This window comes from Cherax quadricarinatus, chromosome 47 (genome assembly GCF_038502225.1).
Source record: "Cherax quadricarinatus isolate ZL_2023a chromosome 47, ASM3850222v1, whole genome shotgun sequence".
Lineage (NCBI taxonomy): Eukaryota > Metazoa > Arthropoda > Malacostraca > Decapoda > Parastacidae > Cherax > Cherax quadricarinatus.
In genome coordinates, this window is record NC_091338.1 from 30,254,944 (window position 1) to 30,270,972 (window position 16,029).

Consider the following 16,029-nt stretch of genomic DNA (forward strand, 5'->3'; position numbering starts at 1 on the left):
GAGTGACTGGAACATTACAGTGGCTTTAACGATACAGTGACTGGAACAATACAGTTACTGGAACAATACAGTGACTGAAACAATACAGTAACTGGAAAAAGACAGTGGCCGGAACATTACAGTGACTGGAACAATAAAGAGACTGGAACAATACAGTGACTGGAACAAAACAGTGACTGAAACCGTACAGTGATTGGAACAATACAGTGACTGAAACAGTGCAGTTACTGGAACAATACAGTGACTGGAGCAATACAGTGCTTGGAACAATACAGTGACTGGAACAGAGTGACTGGAACATTACAGTTGCTGGAACGATACAGTGACTGAAACAATACAGTGACTGGAACAATGCAGTGACTATTACAACACAGTGACTAGTACAACACAGTGATTTGAACAATACAGTGACTGGAACAATACAGTGACTGGAACAATTCAGTGACTAGTACAACACAGTGACTGGAACAATACAGTGACTGGAGCAATACAGTGCTTGGAACAATACAGTGACTGGAACAGAGTGACTGGAACATTACAGTTGCTGGAACGATACAGTGACTGGAACAATACAGTGACTGGAACAATTCAGTGACTAGTACAACACAGTGACTGGAACAATACAGTGACTGGAACAATACAGTGACTGGAACAATACAGTGACTAGTACAACACAGTCACCGGATCAATACAGTGACTGGAACAATACAGTGACTAGTACAACACAGTCACTGGAACAATACAGTGACTGGAACAATACAGTGACTGAATCAATACAGTGACTGAAACAATACAGTGACTAGTACAACACAGTGCCTGGAACAATACAGTGAGTGGAACAGTACAGTGACTGGAACAATACAGTGACTGGAACAATACAGTGACTGGAACAATACAGTGACTGGAACAATACAGTGACTGGAACAATACAATGATGGGAACAGTACAGAGACTGGAACAATACATTGACTGGAACAATACAGGGACTGGAACAGTACAGTTACTGGAACAATACAGTTACTGGAACAATGCAGTGACTGAAGCAATAGAGTGACTGGAAAAATACAGTGGCTGGAACAATACAGTGACTGGAACAAAACAATGACTGGAACAGTATAGTGACTGGAACAATACAGTGACTGGAACAGTACAGTGACTGGAACAATACAGTTACCTGAACAATACAGTGACTGGAACAATACAGTGACTGGAGCAATACAGTGTTTGGAACAATACAGTGATTGGAACAGAGTGACTGGAACATTACAGTGGCTGGAACAATACAGTGACCTGAACAATACAGTGACTGGAACAATACAGTGACTGGAGCAATACAGTGATTGGAACAATACAGTGGCTGGAACAATACAGTGACTGGAACAATACAGTGACTAGTACAACACAGTGACTGGAACAATACAGTGACTTGAACAATACAGTGACTGGAACAATACAGTGACTAGTACAACACAGTCACTGGATCAATACAGTGACTGGAACAATACAGTGACTAGTACAACACAGTCACTGGAACAATACAGTGACTGGAACAATACAGTGACTGAAGCAATGCAGTGACTATTACAACACAGTGCCTGGAACAATACAGTGAGTGGAACAGTACAGTGACTGGAACAATACAGTGACTGGAACAATACATTTATTGGAACAATACAGTGACTTGAACAATACAGTTACTGGAACAATATAGTGACTTGAACAATGCAGTCACTAGAACAGTATAGAGACTGGAACAATACAGTGACTGGAACAATACAGAGACTGGAACAGTACAGTGACTGGAACAATACAGTTACTGGAACAATACAGTGACTGGAACAATATAGTGACTGGAACAATACAGGTACTGGAACAGTACCGTTACTGGAACAATACAGTTACTGGAACAATACAGTGACTGAAGCAATTCAGTGACTAGAAAAATACAGTGGCTGGAACAATACAGTGACTGGAACAGTAAAGGGACTGGAACAATACAGTGACTGGAACAAAACAGTGACTGGAACAGTACAGTGACTGGAACAATACAGTGACTGGAACAGTACAGTGACTGGAACATTACAGTGACCTGAACAATACAATGACTGGAACAATACAGTGGCTGAAAAAATACAGTGTTTGGAACAATACAGTGACTGGAACAGAGTGACTGGAACATTACAGTGGCTGGAACGATACAGTGACTGGAACAATATAGTGACTGGAACAATACAGTGACTAATGCAACACAGTGACTAGTACAACACAGGGATTGGAACAATACAGTGACTGGAAGAATACAGTGACTGGAACAATACAGTGACTAGTAAAACACAGTGACTAGAACAATGCAGTGACTGGAAGAGAGTGACTGGAACAATATAGTGACTGGAACAATACAGTGACTAGTGCAACACAGTGACTGGAACAATATAGTGACTGGAACAATACAGTGACTGGAACAATACAGTGACTAGTGCAACACAGTGACTAGTACAACAGAGTAATTGGAACAATACAGTGACAGGAACAATACAGCGACTGGAACAATACAGTGACTAGTACAACACAGCGACTGGAACAACACAGTGACTGGAACAATACAGTGACTGGAACAATGCAGTGACGAACAGTACAGTGACTGGAACAATACAGTGACTGGAACAATACAGTGACTGGAACATTGCAGTGACTAGTACAACACAGTTACTGGAACAATACAGTGACTGGAAAATACTGTGACTGGAACAATACAATGACTGGAACAATACAGTGACTGGAACAGTACAGAGACTTAAACAATATAGTGACTGGAGAAATACAGTGACTGGAACAATACAGTGACTGGAACAGTACATTGACTGGAACAATGCAATAATTGTAGACACCGAATATAACAATGACAATAGTAGTACTAGCAATACCATGGTATATGTAATGACAATCTCCACAAGAGTGCCGCGTGCCTCGTTGTGCTCCGGGTTATCTCGTGTTTTCACGGTCGCTCTTACGTGCTAGAACTTTAATTTGTGTCATCAATCCTATACGATACATCCCTCTAGCGCCTGGAACCAATCTTGGGCGGAAAACATTATATACTGAGTCAAAAAAGGAGAATTAGTGTGCACTACCTAGCAGAGTTTACTGCCAGAGGGGAATCATAGGCCTGTGTCCCGTGTGAAAAAAATAATAATAATTGAACTTTTCGTGTCAGAGGAAAGAAAGTCTCCCTGATAACATTGTGTATACATAGTGTATAGTGTATACTACAGTAGCACCCTAGTATACATAGTGTATAGTGTATACTACAGTAGCATCCTAGTATACATAGTGTATAGTGTATACTTCAGTGGCTCCCTAGTATATAGATGATAAAGGCTAAAGTATCATTTGAAAACAGGTGAATTTGTAAATGAAGTGATAAGCCTATAGAGGCAGGTGCCAGAAGTCGCCAGAAACTTACCACAGGTCAGCTGTTTTTAATAATCTTCCTGGCCTGCTAGTGTACTCGCATATAATCTAGTGATACCAGTGAATAGCAGAATACAGTGTTGTAGTAGCAACTAACCAGTATTATAATGGTACTTAGTGGAGTGGAGTGACTTTCATTAGTTTCTTTTTTCTTGAAATACCAGACGTATACTGTGAATTTCATATAACCTGTAGTTACCAGCGGTCGCAATATACACAACGAGAAGCAATTATTACTACAGAAAAAGCGTCCTTCCTCCAAAATTTCCACCAGTCAACTATAGTGATAATATAGCATTTATTGTGGTGGAGACGAAAAAAAAAAAAAAAAACTAGAAAAGCTAGATACAGCGATTGATAAACAAGGGTTGAGGCTCGACCGTTCGTCACTGTAGGAGCTGCCAGAAATCACCGGCTCTTCAACACGTAAGTTATACTTTTGTATCAATCAAATCACATATTACTCGGGTAGATAATTTCAAGTAGATCCTTCATGTGTTAGCCCAAATCACCGACTAGTATGTTTTAAATAAGTGACCCACTGATCAGATCAGATCGACTGGTCCGAACCCTCGACTGGTCCGAACCCTTGATGGTCCGAACCCTTGACTGGTTTCAAACGGATTCGTTGGACAATAAAGCAGACTGTAAACGGTTGGGGTTGTAGGCGCCCTTATCAAACACAAACAATAAATATAAATCAGGAACGTACACGGTAAGCTGTCCAATTAGTTAGAAATAGAAATACAAATAGCTAGAGTTTCATTTAAGGAGGTTATTAATAGAGTATTCAAGAGGTTGCTAGTAGAATTACAGTAAATCAACCACTCAAATCATTATGAAGCTCTGTATAGTCTGCAGTCAATCAAACAAACGGGCTTCCACATGGATAAATTGTCATTTTTGTGGAAATTGGTGTCACGCCCCTTGTGCAGATATCCAAGAACTAGCTACAAGCAGTGTTAAAACAGGGAAGTGTTTTTGGGTATGCCCCAATGAGGAAAATCTGTGGACTAAAATCACAAGGGTATTAAAAGAGGATAACATCAAAGCTGCTTTCATAGACAACCTGGAAGCTTTCTACAACAGATGGGAACATAAAAAGTCTGGGCTGAATGGTACTGCCCTTGATACTAGCCATGTAGTCAGAAACTGTAAGGCTGGAGGTGATGTCCTGGTAGTCAGTAAATGTGGGGCTAATAGTGCTGTCCTGGGAGACAGTAATGGTGAAGCTGGAGGTGCTGTCCTGGGAGACAGTAATGGTGAAGCTGGAGATTTCGTCCAGGTAGTCGGGAATTATACGCAGGAAGGAATACATATAAATGACCTCATAGGGGACAGGAGCCGTAGTGGGGAAACAAGTGTAGTCAAAGATAAGATAAAACCAATATTGCAAACTAGAAATACCACAGGAAATAGCAAACAAGAGGACTCCAGTAGCTATAGTGAGGATATATTACCAAAAACAACTGGTGGGAGCTCCATTGTTGGTGCTAGGGAGGATAGGAATAAGACAGGGAAACATGCACCAACAGGGAATACAGTCACAGAAACCCAAGGCAAACGGAAACCAAGCCTGTGCACATACTATGCACTTGGTATCTGCAGACATGGGAAATCTGGAAAAACAGACGGGACGTGCAACTATGACCACCCTAGAAAATGCCATGCCCATATGACAACAGGAAAATGCAAATTCCCTTCCTGTAAGCTTTTTCACCCTGAACTGTGTACCTCTTCAGTACAGGAAAGACTGTGCTATAACTTAAATTGCCAGGCACACCACCTAAAGGGTACAAAAAGATACAAAACATCCAGGCCATGGGAAAACCTGGGTAGCCACAGCCACTCAAGAGGGAGAGAATTTTTAGTGCCAGGAAGGAAAAAAAAACTGGCAGGAAATGGCAGAAATCGTACACCAAATCCAGTCATTCCTGGAGTCGAACCACAGTCGATGGCCTCCACTCCAAACCAACAGATACAGATACTAATGCCGGAAAAAAATCCCCCCCCCCCAGTACCAACAATACCACCAGTCCGATGACATTCTTCTTTGCAAATATACAGGGTCTAAAGCCAGCAACAAACAACAAAATACCTTTCATCCGTGGACTGCTTGCAGAGGCAAAGGCAATGTTCGTGGCTTTCACTGAGACCCACATAAAGGATCACTTGGACAACGAAATATGGATCCCAGGTTACAACCTATACAGATGTGACAGAGTGAACAGGCAAAAGGGGGGGGGGGGTTTGGCCTGTGCATTGCAGAGTCACTTGTTTGCACAGAACTGCTAAATGCCTCAAATGATGTAGTGGAAGTTTTAGCAGTAAAGGTCGAGAACCAAAACCTAGTCATTGTGGTAGTCTACAAGCCTCCGGATGCAACATCCCAGCAATTCCAGGAACAGCTGTTAAAAATTGACCACTGTCTGCAAAATCTTCCAGCTCCTGCACCCAACATCTTGCTCCTGGGGGATTTCAACTGAAGGCACCTAAAATGGAGGAATATAGCAAATAATATTGTTGCAGTAATAACACCAGGAGGCAGCTCTGATGAAAACTCACACTCACACGAGCTTTTAAATCTCTGCACAAAATTCAATTTAACCCAGCAAATAATAGAGCCTACTAGACTGGAGAATACACTAGACCTCATCTTCACTACCAATGATGATCTGATAAGAAATGTCACCATATCAAAAACAATATACTCAGATCACAACATAATTGAGGTTCAGACATGTATGCGTGTAGCCCCAGACCGACATAATGAGACTAGTCACGAGGGAGCATTCACCAAATTCAACTTCAATAACAAAAACATAAAGTGGGACCAAGTAAACCAAGTCCTAACCGATATAAGCTGGGAAGATATACTAAGCAACACAGACCCCAACGTATGCCTAGAACAGATTAACTTGGTGGCACTCGATGTATGCACAAGGCTTATTCCTCTAAGAAAAAGGAGGAGTAGATGTAAAATAGAAAGAGACAGGCGCTCCCTTTACAGTCGACGGAAAAGAATAACAGAGCGGCTAAAAGAGGTCAATATATCTGAAATGCGTAGGGAGACACTGGTCAGAGAAATAGCAAGCATCGAACTCAAGCTAAAGGAATCTTATAGGAGTCAGGAATCGCGGGAAGAACTAAAAGCCATAAATGAAATCGAAAGAAACCCAAAGTATTTCTTCTCCTATGCCAAATCAAAGTCGAGAACAACATCCAGTATTGGGCCCCTACTTAAACAAGATGGGTCCTACACAGATGACAGCAAGGAAATGAGTGAGCTACTCAAGTCCCAATATGACTCAGTTTTTAGCAAGCCGCTAACCAGACTGAGAGTCGAAGATCAAAATGAATTTTTTATGAGAGAGCCACAAAATTTGGTTAACACAAGCCTATCCGATGTTATCCTGACGCCAAATGACTTCGAACAGGCGATAAATGACATGCCCATGCACTCTGCCCCAGGGCCAGACTCATGGAACTCCGTGTTCATCAAGAACTGCAAGAAGCCCCTATCACGAGCCTTTTCCATCCTATGGAGAGGGAGCATGGACACGGGGGTCGTCCCACAGTTACTAAAAACAACAGACATAGCCCCACTCCACAAAGGGGGCAGTAAAGCAACAGCAAAGAACTACAGACCGATAGCACTAACATCCCATATCATAAAAATCTTTGAAAGAGTCCTAAGAAGCAAGATCACCACCCATCTAGAAACCCATCAGTTACACAACCCAGGGCAACATGGGTTTAGAACAGGTCGCTCCTGTCTGTCTCAACTATTGGATCACTACGACAAGGTCCTAAATGCACTAGAAGACAAAAAGAATGCAGATGTAATATATACAGACTTTGCAAAAGCCTTCGACAAGTGTGACCATGGCGTAATAGCGCACAAAATGCGCGCTAAAGGAATAACAGGAAAAGTCGGTCGATGGATCTATAATTTCCTCACTAACAGAACACAGAGAGTAGTCGTCAACAGAGTAAAGTCCGAGGTAGCTACGGTGAAAAGCTCTGTTCCACAAGGCACAGTACTCGCTCCCATCTTGTTCCTCATCCTCATATCCGACATAGACAAGGATGTCAGCCACAGCACCGTGTCTTCCTTTGCAGATGACACCCGAATCTGCATGACAGTGTCTTCCATTGCAGACACTGCAAGGCTCCAGGCGGACATCAACCGAATCTTTCAGTGGGCTGCAGAAAACAATATGAAGTTCAACGATGAGAAATTTCAATTACTCAGATATGGTAAACACGAGGAAATTAAATCTTCATCAGAGTACAAAACAAATTCTGGCCACAAAATAGAGCGAAACACCAACGTCAAAGACCTGGGAGTGATGATGTCGGAGGATCTCACCTTCAAGGACCATAACATTGTATCAATCGCATCTGCTAGAAAAATGACAGGATGGATAATGAGAACCTTCAAAACAAGGGAGGCCAAGCCCATGATGACACTCTTCAGGTCACTTGTTCTATCTAGGCTGGAATATTGCTGCACACTAACAGCACCTTTCAAGGCAGGTGAAATTGCTGACCTAGAAAATGTACAGAGAACTTTCACGGCGCGCATAACGGAGATAAAACACCTCAATTACTGGGAACGCTTGAGGTTCCTAAACCTGTATTCCCTGGAACGCAGGCGGGAGAGATACATGATTATATACACCTGGAAAATCCTAGAGGGACTAGTACCGAACTTGCACACGAAAATCACTCACTACGAAAGCAAAAGACTTGGCAGACGATGCAACATCCCCCCAATGAAAAGCAGGGTTGTCACTAGCACGTTAAGAGACCATACAATAAGTGTCAGGGGCCCGAGACTGTTCAACTGCCTCCCAGCATACATAAGGGGGATTACCAACAGACCCCTGGCAGTCTTCAAGCTGGCACTGGACAAGCACCTAAAGTCGGTTCCTGACCAGCCGGGCTGTGGCTCGTACGTTGGTTTGCGTGCAGCCAGCAGCAACAGCCTGGTTGATCAGGCTCTGATCCACCAGGAGGCCTGGTCACAGACCGGGCCGCGGGGGCGTTGACCCCCGGAACTCTCTCCAGGTAAACTCCAGGTAAACAGGTAATAATATAACACTAAACATCTTCACTTTAGCTATTAACAGAGATCTTCACTCTATAATGTTAAATGATAATCTCATTCTCAGACAATACCTAAATATTACATGGCGACCTATCTCCAAGGAAGAGAATACTGACTCACGAAATCGTAATGACAAGACTGCAAACAAACCATACCACGGGCGGGGATAGTACCCGCGATCAGAGAGTCTCAAAACTCCAGACCGTCACGTTAGCCACGGTCTGGGGGGATGTAGGTGGGAATGTGTCTTGAGCAGATCTCAAGAATCACAGGGTTCATTTTTTCAAGACAAAGGTTCGGATCCATGTTGTTTAGGATATCTTCCCTTCTTGTTTTATTTAGCTTTTGTTTGACTTGTTCCCATTGTATGTTTTTGTTACTGAGGTTGAATTTTGAAGATTGAGACACTTATGCAGCATATGGGAATCTTTATTCAGGAAACGTTTCGCCGCACAGTGGCTTCATCAGTCCAATACAAAGAGGAAGGCGTAAGGAGAGGAGGAGAATGAGGTAATCAGTCCCTCAACCTGGAGTCGATGTGTTCAGTCCATCAATCTTGTAGAATGTACAGCATAGGGCCGTAGACGTGGCTTATATACTGTAGTGAGGTGACTTGAAGCAGACGGAGGCGGGATCATAGTGGTACCATCCACTAGTCGAAGTAGGTCTTCGTCCAAAGGTTGAACAAGTGTTGAAGAATTCTTTGTAACAAGATCCCATGATGCTGCAGTGTCTGATGGACTGAACACATCGACTCCAGGTTGAGGGACTGATTACCTCATTCTCCTCCTCTCCTTACGCCTTCCTCTTTGTATTGGACTGATGAAGCCACTGTGTGGCGAAACGTTTCCTGAATAAAGATTCCCATATGCTGCATAAGTGTCTCAATCTTCAACTTGTCGGTTTTTCAAACCATTCATCACAGGTTGAATTTTGAGGAGGCACTCTCATAACTGATCACATTTTGCTGGTCAGGAGACCTGTGCATACACGTGTGTACAATACATGTCTGTAAATTCACTGAAAAACACTTTCTGAATGATGATTAAAAAATAATTATAGTATAACTGAATCAAGGTAAGTTGGATTAAGAAAACTTAACTCATAATTTAGAGAATGATGAAGAATGACTTAATATATAACTCTAGCACAGCTACAAATTATTAATCCAGAAATTGCAGCAAAACAATCAAATTGAACAAATTAATAACAAAAAGAAAGGATGATCCTCATTGCTTCCTTCTGCAGTTTTTCCAGCCCTCCAAGCTTCCAGTCACTCACGAGTGCAAGTAGTGGCGCAGCATAATCAACCAATGATCTAATATAAGCAAGATACATCATTTTCACAATTTTAACATTACCTCCATACCTGGGATGAAACCCAGCCACAACTCTAAGTGCTCTCAGCCTTCCTTTGTATTGGCGACAAAGTCTCGTTACAACAGGTCCAAGTAGTGGAACCTCAAAGCCTAGATACCTATATCTGCTTACATATTCTAGAAGAGACCCATCATGCAACAGGATCTGACGAACTGTGTCTCTCTGCCGAGGAGGACGCCGCCTGTTGAGTATCTTTGTTTTATCCCCTGAGATTATTAACCTGAGGTCCTGACACGAGGCTAGTACATGATTAAGAATGTTTTGGGCGTTGGAGAATTCGGTGGTGTGAATCATTATATCATCAGCAAAACTAACCATATAATGATGGGGCTGGCTAGGCATAGCATTAAGTAAGGCATTAATCAGAATATTGAAAAGGGTGGGACTAAGCACACCTCCCTGTGGGGTTCCTAATTCAAAATCTTTAGTTACACTTCTATGTCCCTGGAACAACACAGACGATTTTCTGTTGGACAGGTAACCTTTAATCCAGCGGAGAAGCCATCCTCCAACATACATTCTGGCAAGTTCACTAATGATTACATGTCGGTTGGCTACATCAAAAGCGGATTTAAGGTCAAGGAAGGTAGTGTATGAGCTGTCAGTGTGCAGGGTGAGAAAGGTGGTAATGCAATGTTGCACACTCCTTCCATGCTTTAATCTAAACTCCCCACGGCACTAACTTTTACATGAAGAAATCATTAAATCATGTTTAAGGTGATTCAGTTCAACGTACGTTATTACTTTACAATAAGACACCTACTGGCCGAGCTCTTTGAAGCAGAGAGGCCAGATATTGTTTTACTAAACAGTACCTGCCTCATAACCCCTCAATGTGTCCGCCATTATGGTCATACTGCACTACAGTCCCCCTGTGATCCCCACGATGGGGTTGCCATCCTTGTCAAATCCAACATAAAACACGAATTTCTCCCAATCCCTTTTATTCACCAACACTATCTTGCTGTCAGAATACACACCCACCTTGGCCCCTTTGTCTTTTTCACTACCTATGCTCGCCCAAACACTATTCTCAACATACACGACCTATCCTTAGTCTTCAACTACACCAACACACCAACATACCTACTAGCTGACATGAATGCCAAACACACCGCCTTTCATCACACCAGTAACAACCAACTTGGTCACCAATTGCTCAGCTTCACAAACCATAAACACTTAATTCACCTCGGCCCAGACTTCAAAACCTTCTACAACCACACGGGCCAAGGCAAACCCGACATCATTCTGGTAAACCGAGCCAGCTCTCTCTTTCAACACTACATCTCACCTGGCCCTATTACAGGCTCTGATCACATCCCAGTCATCTTACACATTTCTTCCAACCCTATCTTCATCCCAACCACACCTTCCTTCTCCTACAAGAACGCTGACTGGGATGCTTTCAAACAACACATAAACAATACTAACCTCACCTATGACTACAACAACAAATCTGTCTCTGACACTCAACTTGATCTCATCCAGGACACCATTACACAAGCAGCCAACATCGCAATACCAAAGAAAACTCACACCACTCGTTATTCCTTCAAACCGTCACTCAGAACAAGAAGACTAATTATCTGTTACCACAACCACTTTCTCTACAACACACACAGATTTAATCAAGTCTGATTAGATCTCACTTACCTTAGAAACAACATTTTACACAGCCTAGACCAAGACCACAACAATCACTGGTCACAACTCGTACAACAAGCAGACAAACAGCATATTAAAAACACCAAAGCCTTCTGGAACTTTATCAAAAAAATCAGAGGCACAACTCCCACAAACAAATTCAAACACAAACAACACACACATCTCAGACCCGCAGGCTGCTACCAACATCTTCAAGCACATCTTGGAGAACATTTTCCACCCTCACCCACCTCGCCCTAACGTTATTCAACACATTCAGAACATGGAACACTGGAACACTACACACACACACACAAGAAACAAAACCAGACAGACATATCCATCTGGACTCTCTTACCTACTCCCAAGAACTCGACACTCCTTTCACCAACACAGACACTAAAACTCTCCTCAGACACCTTCCTCCCAAGGCTCCTGGTGCCTCTGGTCTAAACCATATTATCCTAAAACACCTTCCTGACTCTATCATTACTGCCTACACAAACCTCCTCAATGCCTCCCTTGCCTCTGGATATTTCCCTTCCCTCTTCAAAGCTGCTACTGCTATCATCAATCATCGTCTTTGCAGATACCTGGAACACAACTCATTACTTTCTGATGGCCAGTTTGGTTTCAGAACTCACAGATCCACACAGGATGCCATTAACATCATTCTCAGCTACATCCACATAAACAAAAAACAAAGAAACAAGACAGCCCTGGTTGCAAAAGACGTTGAAAAAGCTTTTGACACTGTCTGGCACCAAGGGCTCAAGTACAAACTCTGCACTAACTTTAACCTGCCTCTCAGTACTCGTAAACTCCTCTGCAACTTCCTAGACGGCCGTACCACGAGAATCAAATTCCAAGGCTGTTACTCTGACTACTTCCCACTAAATGCTGGAGTACCCCAGGGATCTGTCCTCTCCCCTACCATCTACATTTTATACACTAACGACATTCAAACACCTGTATACCACAATTCCATCACACTAGCCTATGCAGACGACATTACACAACTTATCACTCATGCCAATATAGATACACTCACACACAAAACACAAAATGAGGTCAACAGGATAGCCATCTGGGAACAAAAATACAGGATCAAATCCAATGCAGCTAAATCCAGCATTACATATTTTAACTATGGGAAACGTGATCCTCCATTACCTGTCGAGCTCAGAACAGCTGACACCCGCACTTACATCCCCATCACACAATCTGTCACTGTCCTTGGCGTTAATCTTGACTACCTTTTTCGCTTACATGGACACATTCACTCAAGGCATGCAATAGCTAGTAAAGCCCTTGTGGGCCTCTTCAAGCTGCAACATGCCTCCCAACACACCAAACTACACCTCTACAAATCCCTAATACATCCTCTTATTACTTACTCTCCTCTAGATCTCTCTCTTGCAGCTAAAACAAACTTACTTAAACTGCAGCGAGTCCAGAACAAGATGATAAATTAGACACATGTGCAACTCTTGGGTATCTTTATTGAGGAAACGTTTCGCCACACAGTGGCTTCATCAGTCCATACGTAGGAGAAACTTAAAGAACAGGAGGAGAATGAGGTAATCAGTCCCTCAACCTTGAGTCGATGTGTTCAGTCCACACATCAGAACACATCGACTCAAGGTTGAGGGACTGATTACCTCATTCTCCTCCTGTTCTTCAAGTTTTTCCTACGTATGGACTGATGAAGCCACTGTGTGGCGAAACGTTTCCTCAATAAAGATACCCAAGAGTTGCACATGTGTCTAATTTATCAACATGTCGGTTCTCTGAACCATTCATCTACAAACATGTCCAGAACAAGGCGCTGCGCTGGGTGCTTGATGTCAGATGAGAGGACTTCGCCACAAGCGAGTCTCTCCATGCCCAATTAGACATCCTTGCGCTGAATTTGTACTGGAAGACGCTCAGTGACAGATAGACAAACTTGAGACACGATATGACTACTGGACCTCTCTTCTCGACGAAGACATTTGCAGACCCACAAACCAACACAACCTTTTCTACTCCTTGTATGATCCTGCTCCTAACCCTATTTACAAATAACCTTGGATTCACTGACAGGTACCTTGCGCTGTTCATTCTCTGACCCACGTTCGCCTTAACTTTTGGGTTAAGACATGGCTCAGTTCTACACTCCTCTCTAGCGCTAATCTTCGTCTGTCCCGTCCTCCCCGCTCATCACAATTGGGATCTTACCTGAACTTGTTCGCTCGTTCGTTCCTTCTCGTTAGTGTGACTGTAATTGGTCCAAGTCGGACCGAAACGTCGTCGTAAGCTCCTCTCTTCTATGTGCGGGTTATTTGTGAACAAATTAAGATTAATTTTTTTTAATTTATTAGTTTAACAGCATATTTGCACATGACTGATGTACCGTATTAGTGACATGGAAGAAAACACTGAAGTAGGACATCATGTCAAATACAGTGCTCTAGTGCTCCTCGGGTGTGTTGCTACTTACCTGAGGCATCAGCTGAAGTAATAACGCATTGTGCTGTAGTTCTGTACGGGCATTACATGATTTGTAACATGAATGCATATTGGAGCATATTAACCCGTCACTCAACCAATGCGCCAGAGTACCAAGTTAGATTCATGTATGCTTTTTATATTACTGTTTTATTCACCAAAGTTCATCAGAGGCACAAACAGAATTTACTTCTACACAGCACCTTGTTCCTGTACATAATTGGTACCTCAGCGTGACATTGGTACCTCAGCTTGACATTGGTACCTCAGCTTGACATTGGTACCTCAGCTTGACATTGGTACCTCAGCGTGACATTGGTACCTCAGCTTGACATAAATATGAGTAGCACTTAAATAACAGTGAATCTATTCCCAAAGTTATCTAATGTTGTTTCTTACAGTATTATGATTTTTATTGGGAGCGTTAAACTAGCAGGGGTCATACAGCTCCTGGGAAATGGGAAGAAAGCAGAAGGGTAGTGACAAAACTGTCTTAATTTGCAGGAAATGCTCAGCATAACAAGTGGCTTTCTATACAGTAGTATGTCACTGATGTCAGTTACGGTGTGTATACCTTGTACATGTACTGGTAGTAAATAAAGGTATTATTAATATTATTTATTTAGTTCCAGTTCCCTCAGTTAAGATGCCTTCGCTAGGAACACGGTTTCTTTGTTAGAGATGTACCTGACAGACTGTAGTTCCCTGCTGTAATGCGGCTCTAAGAATCGCATCCTGGTAAGTTCTTGTAGTTGTGTAGCACTTGTTTAACTCGTAGATTACAATGATCAAGAAAATCATGATGGTAATGAATAACATCAAAGATAATGAGCATTGTAATGTACATTGAAATGAAAATGTTTCTTCTTAACCTTTCTTAAGCAGCAGTTGCATGAAAGTAATGTGATGGATTTACTTTCACAAATGAAGAAATGATCATTATATGAACTCATAAAAATGAATACATATGAATTTACGTTGAAAAAATAGAGAAACTACTTGCAAAATGATACGAACCCTTGGACGGTGGTGGGTGTCGGTAAGTCACTCAGAGTTGAATTGATCTGTTGGTAGTCCCTCGTCACTGTCTTATACATGTACGAGTCTGTAGCTGATGAGTTACTGAAGAAGATAACGGTGATGTTGTCAACAGAAGTCAGGTTTACAGGACAGCCCGAGGTAGATAATGACAAGTACCGTGGCGCTGATCCATGCACAAAACTGCCTACAACTACCCACGCACTCAAAACAAATGCTGTGAGTCCTCCAACCATGGCTCCCTGTGAATAAATATTTTCTAGAGAATACACTCTCAGGAATCAGAAAAAATCGTGTATATTATTAATGATATGATTCACACTACATTACCTTACCTTAGCGTTGACCCACGGGGTCAAGATGCCAGCAAGAAAAATACCACACAGAGGTCCACAGATGATCCCACTGAACATGGTTCCCACTTCCAGCACACCTCCCAACTTTTCCATCAGTATTCCCAAGCCGGTGCCAATTAGCCCAATTATCAACGCTGGAAAAACGATATGTGAATGCTAGATGTATAATCTGAACCTGGTTAATGTTGATGCACTGCTGAATGAGAATTATTTACCTTATGTAGGAATGCTTATTTGCTCTACATTACTTGATCAATATTTTTTTTACAAAATACAACATAAAGCAAATTATCTTGATGGGCTAATTGTACAAGAAATTAAACCGTTCTTTGGGTAGCCTCATTATGTGCCTTGAAAAAGAAGAATAAGAGAATTGAACCCAATACCACTAGTGAAACCCTCTGGCATCTCGGTGATATAAAACCCTCTGGCATCTCGGTGATATAAAACCGGCAACCAGAAAAATTCACATACAAGCTATTAGTTTTGTTCAGTTAAAGCTCCTTGTCTCTGGAATCTCTGAAGGTAGTGAAG

The 16,029-nt window shown here is 42.3% G+C and overlaps 1 protein-coding gene across 1 annotated transcript in view; it reads right to left on the minus strand.

Moving 5' to 3' along the window:
• Positions 1–16,029, minus strand: part of LOC128696601 (sodium-coupled monocarboxylate transporter 1) — a 348,670-nt gene that overhangs the window by 8,910 nt on the left and 323,731 nt on the right. The window contains exons 8-10 of the mRNA XM_070094645.1: positions 15,475–15,629; positions 15,119–15,381; positions 14,094–14,134 (exon numbers count right to left, since the gene is read on the minus strand). Coding sequence (XP_069950746.1) covers positions 14,094–14,134; positions 15,119–15,381; positions 15,475–15,629 — 459 coding nt within the window. The remainder of the gene's footprint in view (positions 1–14,093; positions 14,135–15,118; positions 15,382–15,474; positions 15,630–16,029) is intronic.